The sequence below is a fragment of the Sphaerodactylus townsendi genome, linkage group LG04 (genome assembly GCF_021028975.2).
Source record: "Sphaerodactylus townsendi isolate TG3544 linkage group LG04, MPM_Stown_v2.3, whole genome shotgun sequence".
Classification (NCBI taxonomy): Eukaryota; Metazoa; Chordata; class Lepidosauria; order Squamata; family Sphaerodactylidae; genus Sphaerodactylus; species Sphaerodactylus townsendi.
Window position 1 is genome coordinate 58,274,327 of NC_059428.1, and position 15,964 is coordinate 58,290,290.

At 40.1% G+C, this 15,964-nt stretch overlaps 1 protein-coding gene across 4 annotated transcripts in view; it reads right to left on the minus strand.

Annotated features, from left to right (window-relative positions):
- The window catches only part of SAMSN1 (SAM domain, SH3 domain and nuclear localization signals 1), a 353,573-nt gene that overhangs the window by 51,663 nt on the left and 285,946 nt on the right, over positions 1-15,964 (minus strand). For 3 of the 4 annotated variants that reach the window (XM_048494497.1, XM_048494498.1, XM_048494496.1), the window contains 3 exons: positions 13,166-13,222; positions 8,220-8,346; positions 7,337-7,716 (listed from right to left, as the gene is read on the minus strand). In XM_048494497.1, coding sequence (XP_048350454.1) covers positions 7,337-7,716; positions 8,220-8,346; positions 13,166-13,222 — 564 coding nt within the window. Of the gene's footprint in view, positions 1-3,045; positions 3,218-7,336; positions 7,717-8,219; positions 8,347-13,165; positions 13,223-15,964 lie in introns of those variants that run through there. The other variant, XM_048494500.1, reaches the window with a different exon arrangement.

The following is a 15,964-nucleotide window of genomic DNA, read 5'->3' on the forward strand; positions in this document are numbered from 1 at the left end:
TCAGGCTATGCTGTACCCCCCACCCCCAGTGAATAGCCATCTGTTTTTAAAGTTAAGTCCAACAACATTCACATTAAAATATTGACAGAGGGTAGGAAAGAAAATAGAGTAGAAGAAGTAAGGAAAAATCTCAGAAGCGGTCAACTTACATTACAAAGGGAAAAGGAGAAAATACACTTTAGTTAAAACAGAGCAACTATTTCCAAATTAAACTACAACAAATGGAAATTGTTGTTTAATAAGGATCACAACGTTTACTTTGCTTCAGTAAAGCCTGGCTAGCAGGAAGACATACACACATAAGGAAGTTAATTGTGAAATTCTGCTAGTGGCTTTGTAATGATACATACATGTTTTAAGCATTTCCCAACCGTATGGTGAAGTTTGGTAAATTGCTTATTCAGAGGAAATGTTGCAAAATTCAAAACTCAGCATGAGGAATGGAGACTTGGTTTTAGTTGGTTTTAGTTTGCCCCTCCCCCCAATTATTCTCATCAAAGATTTAATTCTTAAAATTCTCTAATTGTCTCCTTATTTAATAACAGGCAAACACAATTTAAAACTGGTCTGAAACAAAAGAACAGTGAAAATATAATTCTATCATGTTTTGCTAGCACAGTATGGTTTAGTGTTAAAAATTTTAACTACTTTTTAAACTACTTTATATAGTGGAAGAGATGATCAAACAAACAACAGTTTAAATTAAGTTTCCTCCACATCATATGACCTACAGCCAGTGTGATATAGTTGTTAGAGCTTTGAAAAACATGTTCAGATCCCTAGTGAGTGACCATATGCTGGCCAGTCCCTGTCTGTCAGCTTAAACAGGCTTACACCACACTTATGTCAGCAGAGGGCAAAAACACACTGGTGGGGGCTCTCTGCCGCTTTCAAATATTGTTTTGCCCCCCAATTTGGATTAGGCTGGTAGTGTTCTTAAGTCAGTTACATGACAAAATTCAATGAGTTTGCTTGACCAGTTTGTTTGGTCAGTTTAAGGCCAGGACATTTTCCATAGGCGAGGCACTGTTGTTACTTTGTAGATTGCACACTAATCTAATTTAGCCAGGGTGTGAAAAATATGCATCCTTGTTTCTGTTAAATAAAGACTTTTCCTTTATGGGACGAGAGTAACGATAATGAAAGGTACGGTGTTAATAATCCATCCTACTGCTTACCAGGATCATATAATACAGGTATTTTTCTACATAGTATTCTTAAAGGCAAATGATCAATCTTAAATTAGAAAAGAATTTGGAAAAGATGTCTTCAGATACCCCTGAGTGATATGATACTATTACTAGGTATTAGAATTCAGTACAATAATATTTATACAGTTGCTCAGGTAAGTAAACCAGTATCAATATTAATACCCATTATCTATCATTTTTACTATGTCTACTGTCTTTTTAAGATGATTTATCAATAGATTCTTTTCCCTCAAACATCTTTTTTTAATGAGTTTCTCTATATAAAAATCAGTTCATTTTCCTGATTTTCCCTGTTTTGTGTGGCAGGGAAGATAGTGGAGGTGAACCTGAGAAAATCTACAGCATTAGCAGCCTGCCCATCAACTGCCTTCTTCCCTGTTTAAACCAGCCAGTTTGAAATAGTGACTACAGATACTGGACTATAATCTGGGAACTCCATGTTCAAACCCCCATGTCACCATGAAGCCTACTGCATAGCTTCGGTTCAGTCACTCTCTTTCAATCGCACATGGAAGAATAGGAAATTATGTGTGCTGGCTTGGGTGAAGAGAAGGATAAAAATATACTAAATGAAACAATAAGTAAATGCATTATATTTAACATCAGAAAATCAGTCTTTGGAAATCTGCTGTTGGAATGAGTTTAAAGTTTCTAGATTATATGGACTTTTCTCACTGAGAACTTGTCCTAATATCAATGAAATTATTTACAAAACACCAGAATACAAGAACAGTGACACAAGTTAATCTATAGCAACCATACCAAACCATAAACAAGGAGCTTATCTATGACCCCAAATTTTTTCTTTCAAAAAATCAGCTTTTAATTATTTAGTGCCATTACCAGAAATACACAGAGATGCTATACTGAAAAACATTTCCAGAGGCTACTGGCAGATTATACCTCAAGGTAGATGAAGTGATTACTATTAAAGTCTTGGCACAAAATAGTTAATTTGCAATGTCACATTATACGCATTCGCAACACATGTCTTAAGCTTTTAAACAGAGCATTTACTGAAAGTACAGCTGGCAAAATAATTTCCAGACCACTTCCTCTATTGCATAAAAAAGGGTTTTTTTAAAAATGAAAAACACAGAAATACTGGATCATACCATCAAATGAGATAGAAATACAATCAAAGAATTATAATGGTGTTCCAATACAAGTCACAGCAGTTTACAGAAAGTTTCCTCAAACACTCATGTACCCAATACGCCAATCTTAGACAAAATCCAACTTGTTGATAGGACTAAGAAATTAGTTGAATTATGGATGCTATATATTCCTTCCAGTTGTATCTTTTTAAAGCAGCTAGTACTAACAAGATGTTTCTAAAAAAGCAACTTTGGCCTAATCATCATGTGCATGAAAACAGGCTTCCCATCTAAATACATTTACCCTGCTTGACTGCAAACATGTGTTGTATGCACAGTTCTTCAAACTATGTTACAAACCACACGCACAACTCCACACAAATTGTCAGTTTTGTCAGCACTACCATCTGATGGATTTCTGCACATGTCTTTCTGAATCAGGACTTTTGTTGATTCAAATTTGTTTATGTTAACAACTAGGACAATGTGTGGAAAAAACCTCAAGGACATTTAACCTTCCAGGAACATAATGCATGTACCTGCATAGCTGCCCCACAGGTAGATCCAAAAAAATTACAATAGTTTGGAAGTTAACATGAAACAGCCCTTGTTCACCACAGACCCAAGATAGTCAGTTTGGAAGTGCAAACTACAGTTGTATACTGTACACTGTTGTAAGCACCATAACAGTATTTTTCAAACACAAAGATATGATTTCAAAATCTAAATTCTCTTACCTTTGGCTTTTGAGATTTCTCCTTATCTGAAACGTTGGAAGGCTTTCTCTTCAACATTTTGAAAATTAAATTTATTCAAAATAAATGTACAAGGCAATGTTGGTAGACTTCTCATATAAAAATGCTACAGTGAATGATTCACTTGAGCTCACATCAGCTAAAAAAACTTCCTTATTCTAGCGTATTCAGCTCTAAGTTAGATGTGGTTGAAATATTTACAACAGTGGAAGGAAGACAAAAAAAGGAAGAAGACAAAGAAGTGGGTAGGGACAGAGAGAAACTTTGGCAGTAATTCACCCTTCCCCCATGTTAATTTCAGGATAGTTTGCACAGAAACAATGCTGAATTAATTATGCCTTTGAAAAGCAGAAAAAGTGATAGACTGAATCCACAAACCTCTTAAGTCTTTAATATATTTCAACCATCTTTTAATACCACCCTGAAAAAAACTCTTGTTGTGTCTGGCTTCACCAGATCATTCTGTAGAGGTTTCTCTCAAAAGTTAACCTATTGTAACAAAGGTAGACGAACTAGTTGATTCTCTCTCAACTGTCTTTTTTCCATAGAGAGTAAGCTTACAAATACAAGTCTGGACTAACTGTAATTCATCTTCAGGATCCTTTTGCACAAAAGATATCTGACTGGCTCAGCTGACATGCTACTGCCTCTTCCCTAAACATTCCATCTGGGCTGCTGTTTGCACAGGAGGCACTGCTGCAATGCTGTCCTGGCCACCCAGCAGCGGCGTGAACGCACCACTTTAAACATCACTCAACGAGCAAGGTTTTTGCAAAGCGGCGTCTTCCCGTCGGCATGGTGCGAACCGCACTGCTGGGAAGACGCTGCTTTCCCTGTCACCTCCACTGACCTTCATGTCCAGCGTCGCTCTGGAGGGCTGCAGAGACCCACTCACGCTGCCCTCCAACCCCTGGAGGTCGGAGGGCAGCGTGGGTGGGTCCCTGCAGCCCTCCAGAGCAACGCTGGGCATGAAGGTCAGTGGAGGGGGCTGATTGAGAGGCAGCTCCATGTGGAGCCACCTCTCCAGCTGGGGGGGAAGTGGGGGCTGCTCGCATGCTAGCGTGCGAATGGTCCCCAAGCCTCCACCAGCATAAATTATGCCGGTGAAGGTTAGTTTCCGCGCGTGTGCCAGCAAACCTAGTTATAATGGCCACAGCAATGCATACGTAGAGGCTTAACTCAACTGTCAGTAAAGTGATTTAAGGGTAAATACTACAGGACCATAATCCACCTACCATCATATTCATCATACTGGTTTGGAAATGCACATTCTGTGTTCCATTGACATTAAAACAGTGCATCCAGTTAGCATCCAGAGTGCATCTAAAGTGTATTTATAACACACTATACACAGTGTATTTGTATATGTTATTTAAATAGGATATACAGCTTTAAGACACATCAGACTACCTTAATATAAGCATTAATTTCTTTCCTACTCTTGCAAAATCTGTGTGATTAATAAAAAGATAATATGTGTGTAGAGTAATATATGAGCCTTCTTTTGCTAGAATATTTATCATTAAACATGAAGAAAAGGCCATTTCAGGAGATATAGTACCCACCCACATCTATTTCTTCTCTTCATGCATCAGAAAAATTATAGCAGCTTGAAGGCTGACCTGATTATCTCCTTGTCCTTGAAAGTTTGACCTCTACACTAGTTGTAGAAAACACCAAACAAAGAAAGTCCTAAACTGGTAACATTACAAGCACATACTTTCTTGAGTGAATTTTAATGCTTTGGAGACTAAATGTAGTCTCTGATTTTTATTTTTTTAATTCTCAGATGGTCTTTAATATAATGAGTGGATTCTACAATATTGATCATAAGGTGGAGCAGGAGGTTGGCCAGAATGTGAAGTAAAATCTTTTAACCCAGCTGGAGCAGCACCCTGACTAGCAAGACCAGCATGGCTAGCATAGGTATTTTAACCCATTCAACAGAAAGTATATATTTTTAAATAGTGCCTGTTCTGCTTCTTTTAGTAGTCTACTATGTTACTATTTTAAGACCATGTAAATGAACTTTGTGGTGTTCAAAAAAGACTTGTGATTATTTTTGATCCAACAGCTTTGTTAGTCAAATTTCCAGTTAGAAATCTGAAAGTCTCCTGAATTTGAAAGCATGTTTTGCTGAGAAGAGGAGTAAGAAGAGGAAGACATAGATTAATTGGAAAAAGAAACAATTGGACACCTCCATATTTGTGGTGTGAGTTGGTGTAAACAGAAACCATAACCCTAAGGATACTACTTCTACATTATGACCATAATGCAGTCACTCAACTACTTACGAACCAATTACTGGTTCAGTTCAAGGTTCTAATCCTTTATGGTGTTGGGCCCATGTACCTGCAGGACAACCTGTGATGAATTTTCAAAGCAAAATCAGCTATATAAGCCTGCTGCTGTTGGAGTGTTTTGTTTTGCTATTTTTAAGATTTCTATACTGTTTTAACATGTTTTAAGTGTCTGATGTTTGATTGTTTATGTCGTTTGCCCCCTGTTTTTTCCTGTATGGAACTGGGCCAAGAGCTGCTGATCCCACCATCACTCCTCCATCTCATACAACATCTAGAGTTCAGTTGAATGTTGTCCTGTATAGTTGACAAGCAAGCGCATGGCAAGACGGGGGGTGGGGGTGGGTAGTTTCTGGAGCGTACCCTACCAGTCACCTTTATTGGTATCATAGACAGCTCAGACTAAGTTGGATCCCAAATCTTAATTCTGGACTTTGATACCAAAAGAGGGACTTTGCCTGAATATGTTCCCTATTTCCCAGCCATATGGATAACAGCTAGCCATGCCTTTCCTAGAGCTTTGACCATTGCCATCTGGGTAATAATAGCCCATCCCTGGGAAAGACACTTGTGCCAGTGCATTTTTAAAAGGCAACTTTTTTAAAACTGCAAGATTTTACATTAATTCTGTAATCTTACATTAATTTCAATATATGACATAGCTGTTTCTTTCCACTTTTGAAGAATTATTTGTTTACAAGGTATTACCAATACAGACAGGGAAAGCAATGGCAAACTACCCCACAAAAACGGCTTGCTTATAAAATCACTGCTGGCATTGGTACCCCAGGGTCGGACATGACTGAAGGGGAAACTTTACCTTTACCAATACAGAGACTTTACCCTTTCAAAAAGCTCCCAGAAGAAGGGATGCACCACAATACTATAGTCAGTGGATTAAGATCCAGGGAATATTTTAGTATAAAATTATTTTTTCTATACATTCAAACTAAAATGACATAAACCATAACATGTGTCAAATTTATTCTGAGCTGCTTGCATCTGCAACACCTATCTGTGTCTGATGACTTCAATGAGGGAGCACATCACCCCCATCCTCCATGAACTCATTGGCTACCAGTAGTGTCCCAGATCAGATTTAAGGTATTGGTTTTGACTTTTAAGGCCATGAGCAGCCTGGGACCTGCATACCTCCAAAACCGTGATACCCCATACATTCTGCAAGCCAACCTGAGGTCAGCAACTGCTGACCTCCTGGTGGTTCCTGATTCTGCTAGTATCAGATTGGCCTCAACCAGGGCCAGGGCTTTTTCGGCCCTGGCTCTTACCTGGTGGAATGCTCTGCCACCTAACATCAGGGCCCTGTGGGATTTGATGCAATTCCACAAGGCCTGTAAGTTGTTCCGCCAGACTTTTGGCTGAGGTCCGAACTGAAATTGTTATTTTTAATTGCATTGTTGCTGGCCCTAAATCCTTAATCCCCTGTTTGCTTTATGTGGCATCTGTTGCCGGTCTATTTCAACTCCTATTTGAAGTTTTTAAGTTCTTTAGTTGATTTTTAAAAATTTTAAATATATTTTACCTAGATTAGATTGGATTTTAATCATTACAATTGTTTTAATTGTTTATTTAGTCGAATTTTATATGTTACCTACTGTTGTAAGCCACTTTGAGCCCTTGAGGAGAGTGCGGCATATAAATCAAATCAAATAAATAAAAATAAAATATTTACATATTATATTTGTGCCCATGTAGTATAAACAGATTTGTTGTATTAGTTGATTGTAAAATACCCCGAAAGTCTTGTCTGCAATGTACAAGTGACATTTATAATCTGTTTGGACAATGTATGTAGGAAAATTTGGGATGACATTACTCTTATGGAAATCCACCCATTCATATTTTTTGATACTTCAATCTGGCTACAAATAAATTAGAATACATACAAAATACAGTTACACTAGAATACAGACAAATACTAAGCTGTTTAGTTGAAAAAATCACCAACTTACCCATGACAATGGGAGATCCACATTGGTAAGAGAACAAGAAGGACGGGGCTGATGAGAACAACAAGTGCATTTTTCCCACTCCTCTATTCTGGTGATCAGAAAATTGCAGGGACATAACTGATTGTCGGGGAAGGGCTTCCAGTCACTCCAGAGCTGAAATTCAGTTTCTGAACGGATAGAAACACTGCCCAAGTTGCTTAGTCTTGAAGTAAAAGATCGGCCTAAGGAAGCAGAGGTGAGGTCTGTTCTACTTTCACTTTCTTCCTTTTGTCTCATGTTCTCCTTAAAAACTTTCTTATCCTGTGGTTTTGTTAGTTTCATACAGAATGTCAGGACTTCACCCTCATCTTCAGAGAGGCAGACATGCTGTGGTGGTGGATCTTCAAAAAAAGTTTTTTAAAGATTGTGGTTTTAATGTGTGAATATTTGTCCCTCAAACACAAAAGTAATTAAACAATGTGGGTAAGTTGTGGGTAGCCACTTTGGTATTAAACATGGAGAATCATTTTTTCTTCCTTCCTTTATTAATATATTAATATTGCATAGTTCCTCAGGAGTCAAAGTAGCTTCCAAGCCGTAGTTAAAGCATTATGATGTTGAAGCACAGTGTCTCCCCACATGTTTCAACTGCCAGTTTGAAAATTCATACATTCTTTGAACCAATGTGGATAACACTTTATCTTCTTGGTAGTTTATGATCATAATATACCACAGGAATAACAACAAGGTGATTTACATCTGAATAAATCAGTTTTGCTCTACTGGACTTCTCAGCCTTTTGGCTAAGGTCAAGTGTAGTACTGGACTTCTGCATTCTGGACTTTTTTTCAGAATATGAGCTGAAACTAGTATGAATTATATGCAATCAGAGACTTGTACTTACTGAGAGGAGCCAAGACATGCTTGATGTCATCCAAACTGTGCACACTAGTTTTCTTGGTTCGGACTAATTTTTGCAACCGTTTTAAGGTTCCCATCATTTCAGCTTTGTTTTCATCTGCATCTGCAACCTAGTACAGCAAAAATAAAAAATTGAAAACTGGGAACAGTTTAAAAAATTGTGTTTCTCAGCTGTTTTGGAAAGCAAAGCAGTGGCTTCAAATTTCTTTTTAATGTCAAGTCTATAATTCTGAGATGTTGTCTAAATGACTATTGAGATTATTTTTCCTCATCTGTCTCACTGATCCCACAACAGTAGCATTAAAGTAGTGACTGCAAAAGCTTAACCTGCAAAATGGCCCTGGTGAACAAATTGAAATTTCACAGATCTTTGTTCTACAGCTATATTGTTACTTTTTCAAACAGCAGAATGGTGCAGGACTTTGAAAAGTAGATAGGTTACTGCTGAGTTCTAATTTCAAGTAGCTGTGGCAGTTACCTGGAATTTAGCTTATTTTGTGGAGCTTGGAAGGAATTTAAAAGAGGAAATAGTCAGTATTGGCCCATAACAATGTCAATGTGGAAGGAGTTTAGGCATAAAATGTTCTGATTTTCATAATCAGTGATAGAACATGGAAGAGTCTTGGAGGACTGTCTAGTTATCCTTACAGACAGTGGAGTATCTGCCCGAGGACAAGGGGTAGCCTCTGTCCCTGGACACAACTAATTTGGTCACATGGGGGGTACAAAATTGCCCCCATGTGACCAGATGCCTTTGTGAAGATGACGAGGCAGCAGGAAGTCTTCAGGCTCCCTCAGCCCTGCCAATGTCATGTGAGCGATGACGTGGACGGGGCCCAGGAAGTCCGAAGACAAGGCAGCAACCTCACCCTGCCCCCCTCCAGGCCGGCTTCTGCCCTATGGGGAGAGCAGGAGATGGCCTCCAGGGACCCATGGGGTGGGGCAGAGTGCTGCCCCTCTCACTCCCTTTCCTCTCTGGGCCCCCTGCAGGCCAGCCTCTGGAGATGTACTTTTAAAAGCAAGGAGGCCGGGATGAGGCTTGGTGTGTGGCCCCACCCCCGTTCTTTTAAAAGAACATCTCCAGAGGATGGCAGTGGCTTCTGCTCTCCTCAGGCTCTGGAGAGAGCAAAAGCTGGGCTGGGGGGTGAGGCACCACCACTCCTGCCCCCTGCCCCTCCAGGCCCCCTCAGCCTGGCCTCACTGCCCCCTTCCAGCCCCCCTCACTGCCCCCTCCAGGCCCCCCCTCATAGCCAGCCACTGGAGATGTGCTTTTAAAAGCAGGGGGTTAGCAGGGTGGGACTGCACCCCCAGGCCCTGCCCTCAACCTCTTTGTTTTTAAAAGCATGTCTCCAGAGGCTCCCACACTCTGGGGAGTGCAGAAGCTGGGCTGAGAGGAGGTGGGGCTCAGGGGGCCTTTACCTGAGCCCTGCCCTGAAGTGTGGTGGTGGTGGTGTCTCTGGCCACCATTTCCCCCCATACACCTCTGCTTACAGGGGTGGGGTATCTCTGGGCACCTCTTTGCCTCTATACCTGATACTGATAGTAAGCCTACTTTCTTCAGAAACACTGTCCTGTGGGGTGTGGAAGCCTAATAAAGCGCAATTTTCTTTTCTGACAGTGGATTTTGAATGCAAACTAGACAATAGCTAGAACCCACTTTAAATTACTTTTTATAGTCACTGTTTAATCAACAGCTGTTTCGGCAACTTGCCATTCAAATCAGTTCAATCTCTCAATTTTATCATAAATCTCCATTCTGCAAAAAATTCTTGGCCCAAATGGGATGTATTCTGAGACACAGAACTAGACTGGCAACCATTTTGTATTCTTCAGGGCTCTAGTGTACAGATATTTCAGACTTTGAATACCAATATTTCTGGTACAAGTTTGGAGAATATTAATATTGAACTATATTTTCATGGAATAAAATACTCTGTGAACAGAACACAATATAGTAAATATGTAATATACTAAACTTTGAATAAATGAATGTAAGAGTTATGAAACAAATGGTTTCTCAGCCAAAGCCATACTACACAAATCATTTGAGGAATGGGAAAGAGAACTATAATAGAAAAAAAGATTACAAAATAATAGTATCCTAAGATATAATATAACATAACCAATTATGTTAAACCAAGCATGACCCTCAGAAATAAAAGAATGATTTTACATATCTAAGAACTTTTCTTCATAATATGCCTTGGAAGATTTTTTTTAAAAAAGCCTATAGCTTTAAACAGAATTAAATTTAATTTGAGGGATCCATAGGTAGTGCATAATGGCACAAATCAGGTTTAAATATTTTGCACAGCACGAATTAGATGTCTTCTTCTTTTGCTTCTGCAACATAAATACAAAATGAATTTTCAGGACACCAAGGAATAGGTTTGAAGAGATCTCTGATTTTGACATATTGAGTTAGATCCAGCCAGGTTTTTCACTCAATCTCATCTTGTTCCCCTTCCTACCATATAGTTTTAATCTATGAAAATCCTTACTATATAGTTTTAATCTAAGCAAATCCCATGATGAGCAGCACAGACTTACAGGTTGTGAGAGACAGTGGCATGTCTTGGTGAGGGAGTCGTGTGACCAGACACCACTCATCTCAGTAATTTGGGGGTCACATTTGGTTACCCCTTCTGAGAAGACCTTTTTCACCTAAAAACTGGTTGAATCCAACCCAGTGAGTTTGGCTTCTTTTTCTGCAGTATTCTTTGCTGCATTGGATGGACAGTATCCAATGCAGAACAAACTTTTCATCTATACAGCTTATTAAGGAGTTTACTTAAAGGCCTTTCATCATCACTTTTCACACACACAATATCCCATAAATGAATTTTTATTTATATATAACAGCGGTGAATCACTCTTCTCTCTGGGGAAAAGCAGTAAATAGAACTTTTATATCAAAAAGAACCTGATAAAAATATTGGAGAAAAACTGCAACTGACTAGAAGTTTGGGACCCAAAGTTAGTCAAATGGCCAGCTATGTCAAACATCTATAGCCTATTATACAATGGAGAATGAATGAAAAGGAATGGAAGCTTTTAGACATATTGAAGGGGCAGCAAGCAGAAGAAGGAGGACTTGGAAAAATGCAACAAAGAGTCTCAGGAATTAGCTTAAGACAGAGGAAGGAAATGACTACTCATGGAGATAAACATATTACTGCTGAATGCAATCTTTCTCAAAATCCTGAGCAAATGCAGTAAACAGAAAGACTAAATGTTAAGACTGCTATTTTCACTTCAACTTAATTGTTCCATTAGAACTATTAGTGTAACTAATAAACATTGTAATACAAAAGAAGGTGCCTTCTCATCAGAGTATACTATGGAAAATAATATAGTACTTCTACAAAAGGCAAGTTGAAGAATAGCCTGCGTAGTAAAACATTTCCCACAAGTTCATCTATTTTAACATGGGAATAGATGATCTAGCCAGTTGGCCAAGTCCTACATTTGAAAAATTAAATAACAGCATATGGACTTACAAAGCGATGTTACATGATATCAAACCACTAGGTTCAGTATTCATTACTATCTACCTAGATTGGAAGTATACCTTCATAGTCTCAGAAGATATATTGCCAATTCTTCATACCAAAGGCTCTTTTGTAGGATATCCCAGAAAGAACTTGAAATCTGAATGGAAATCTGAATGGTAAAGTGGTTAGCATGTCAGACTAGGATCTGCTCTTCTCTGAAGCTTCCTAGGCCTGTCATGTTGTTTTTAGGATAAAATAGGAAACAGAGAGCCATGCACCTTGATCTCCTTGCAGGAAAAGTGGTTAAAGTTTACATATGGATATCTATTTACGTATGAATATCTATTCCCATATGGATATTCAACCATCTAATAGAAATATTTTTTTAGCTATGAACACCAGAAGAAAAGATGCCTTGAACTTACATGTGGAAATTTCCAGGTAAAACTAGTATCTTTTAAATGCCTTCTCTGACAGTGGATCTAATCAGACATGACACTTTCTATGTGTGTGCTTATGGGTAACTTGTTATGGAAGTGTCTATCTGATTAATGGCTGCTTTCTTCCATGTGAAGCAAAGATATGAAGCTGCTGATACTGCTGTGTGAACTGCCAGTGAGGGGAAAGAAATATCATGTTCTGAGTGAAACAGTTGAACTAGTGGAGGAATCAGGCAGCTTGAAAGAACTGGGAGATTGTGAACTTGGGTGAGGAGGGGAACGTTCAAAGCGTGCAGATGTGTATGTCTTGGCAGTGGCAGTAGCTTTCTGAGGTCACTGGATGTGGTGAAGAGAGGCTGGTCCCAGTAGGCTCAGCAGCCATTTGGCCTCCAAGTGCACAGTTACCCTGCAGCTGTTTCTTTCACTGCTTCTGTTTTGGCTACCATGAAAATCCACTAGACTCCTCCACCCTCAGTGGTCAGTGCCAACCATTTCTTCAGTCCATTGGTTCTTGTTACTCCCAGGACTCATGTGTTTGCTGTGCTATGGAAGAAATCAGTGAGTAACCATATGGACAGTACACTTACAAATTTCCTATAAGGAAATTATTATATCTGGTTAGACTGCAAGTACTGACTCATTGCATGACCTTGGAAAACAGTCCTTATTTACATATAAATTGCAGTTCTTCAATTCCACATCATGGGGGCTAGGAATTCACTGACCATTGGCAGAGTTATAACATTTTTTTTCCAAAACTGTGCCATTTCACCACAGCCTGATCTTCAAAGATCTCAATATAGGCAAAAAGCCTGCTGACGCAACTAAGTTATGATTGGCAAATTTCTTTGAGAATTTAATCCATAGCTGTGAAGATATTAGCTTCAATAATGTTAAGAATGTAAATCAGAAAGAGAAGGTCTGTCAAAAAAAACCTCTTTTCTGGCAATCAACTCAGAATTCAAACAACAAAAATATAAACAATGGTAACTTACTATATCACTAGATGTATCATGATTCTGAGGTGGAATCCACTGTTTCAGTGTCATTACCTTGACCATGAAAGAAAAAAAAATACAAGAAACTTAGTAACTTTAATATCACACAAAAACCTGCATGTGTCAAACTGTCATAACAGATTGAATTTTACAGAGATTTTATAGCATGTCATGGACACATTCATTTAAACCCACAACTGCCTCCAAGGGCAGATCCAAAGGAAGCATGCAGATGTACTGCATTCACCATCTACATGCCTAGTCTTCTGCTGGGCACTTGGCTCTTAGTGAGGTAGACTAAAGCTTGGTCCATACATACAGCAGAATGAGTTGGTGAAATCTTGAGAGGTTACATGTACCATTTCAGATTGCAGATGGACAGAAACATTTTCAGTGTTTTCCATATAATAATTCCCTGCAGATGAAAACTAACATATCAGAGAAAATGGTTCTAGCTTCAGTCTTCACATGTTGTATCAGTTTTTCACTTTCACAGAATTGTTAAGGTACAGCATCAGTTGGAAATTGCAATCCATCAGCTGCAGAGTGATCCAGTATACCACTTGAGCACTGTATAATACCATCTTAACACTCTGCCGTGTAATTGCCACATTATACTACATCATATTTAGACGAGGCCTAAGGAAAATGTACTCAAACACAGGAACAATGTAATTAAGTTGTGGGTGAGATAGAGGCGTATCAGCAGAAAATGGCACCTGGAGCAAGACCAGAATTTCCCCCCCAATGGAGCCTGGGACAAGACCTGATTTTTCTGCCCCCCACACCCCCCTGCCTGGCCCTCCACTAGACCTGCTGCAGATGTTGACCCAGCTCGGGGGGCAAGGAGAATCTAAAAATGGGGGAGAGGATCCGTGGGTGGCCCTTACCTCCCCCAACAGCATCCTTTCCTCCCCGTGGCTGGTGCTGCTGCTGGCGGTGGTGCAGTTTTTGGTCCCCTTGCAAAGATGCTGGCCTCGCAAGCTTCACCGAGAGGAGAACAAGGCCCGGGAGGAAGGGAGAGAAAGGAAAGGGGGGAGAAGAGAGGAAGCAACCCCCCTTGCCTCCGTTGGCTGTGGCAGTCCATCCTTTAAAGCTTAAGGTCCCAAGTGACCCCCCCACAAGAGCCTCTGCAGGTGGGGGGAGTGAATAGAGTGGGTGCCCATCTGTCTTTCTCAAGTCTTGCAGGAGAGGCCAGGCGCGCCCTGGGATGGAGGGAGCTGCCGGGTGCCAGCTGGGTCCTTGCAGCCAGCCTCTACTGCAGCAAGCGTGACCCAGGCGTGGAGGGAGCTGCTGAGTGCTGCACCACAGGAGAGGCCAAGCGCAAGTACCCGGTTGGCACCCGGTCCCTCCCCCCCACATGATAGTGTGTGCCAGAGAATATGTGACATCACATGTCCCTCTGGCAGGTACACATCTGGGGTGAGACAACAGTTCAGCACTCCTTCCCCTCTCACGTTCCATCTAGTTTGGTATTCTGGCACTGTGTATTGACAGATGAGCAACCCCATCCAAGGGGCCAGGCAGCTGGCCATGGTGCCACAGCCGCCCTGCTCTTCTGCTCCCATAGGGGTTTCCTGGCGGAATGGAGAGTCTTGAAAAGTGCAAAAGCCTTCCCACCCCCAAGAAGCCCCCGTGGGGCTCAATAAACTTACACCAACTTTTGGGTGGCTTAAGTCTGAGGCCCCAGCCTCCAGCAAATGGTTAGGAGGAATCCGAATAATGTTTGCTTCCACTTGGCCATGCCCACAGCCCACTCTGCTAAGCCGACATCAGGGGTGCTGGGATGCTGACGTGGCATCCAGCATGGTGTTCCAGTGCCAGAGTGGGCCATGGTGGCTGTACACTAGTGGATTCCCCCCAGGGAAGGTAAATCCACTGGCACGGTCACAAACTGCTCCCATGGGGAGATTCAGCTCCCCCCTTCAGATGGGACTGTGAGTGAAGTACATACTTGTGTTATCAGAAGCAGAAGAAGCAGCACATATATGTAACATAAATTGAAATACTTTCCATAGTGATGATTGAATCTATTTATAAAACCTATTTATTAAAGCACTTACATCCTGCTTAGACAGCCACACCGGACTCTAGTTGAGTCTGTGGTCTACAGATGAACAAGGCTGGTAAAGCTGACTAGACATGGGGGAAAATAATTTTTTTCCTTTAATTTAGCAGCTTGATTATATGTTTGTCACTTTAATAATATCTAACACAATATTGCATTTTCCCTCTCTATGTAAATACATATGAGTAGGCTGGAAGCAGCCTAAGAATTTATATAGTGTCAATGAGACATGAGACATTTTTGAAAATATATTGCAAAGTCACTTATTGTTTATTTTGTATTTTTCTCTCATATTCTATAAATCATCTGTATTGGGAAAGTTAGTACCATCAATGAAGAACAACCAAAGTATACTAGGAATAAAATTTCACTTCAGTGAATATTCCTTACGGTGACCTGTAAGCGGAAACATTCCAATTATCAGCTCTGACGGTATTTTTTTAAGCCATTACTTACTTAGGTTTAAAACTCACCCTAACACAAGGGAGGCCAAGATCTTTGACAAATTAAATCTAAAGTATGATATCCTCCCATTTTGGGGAATTCTAGTAACACATACAGCTTCCCTAAAAGGTGTGCTATAATGTGCCATCTACAATGTTGATTTTTATTTTTTAAAATACATTTTTATCCCACTTCAGATCCACATGGGCTCCAAGACAGCTAACATTGGTTGAAACACATAATATTTTACTGAAAAGAATTAACAACAAATTGACAGCATTGTA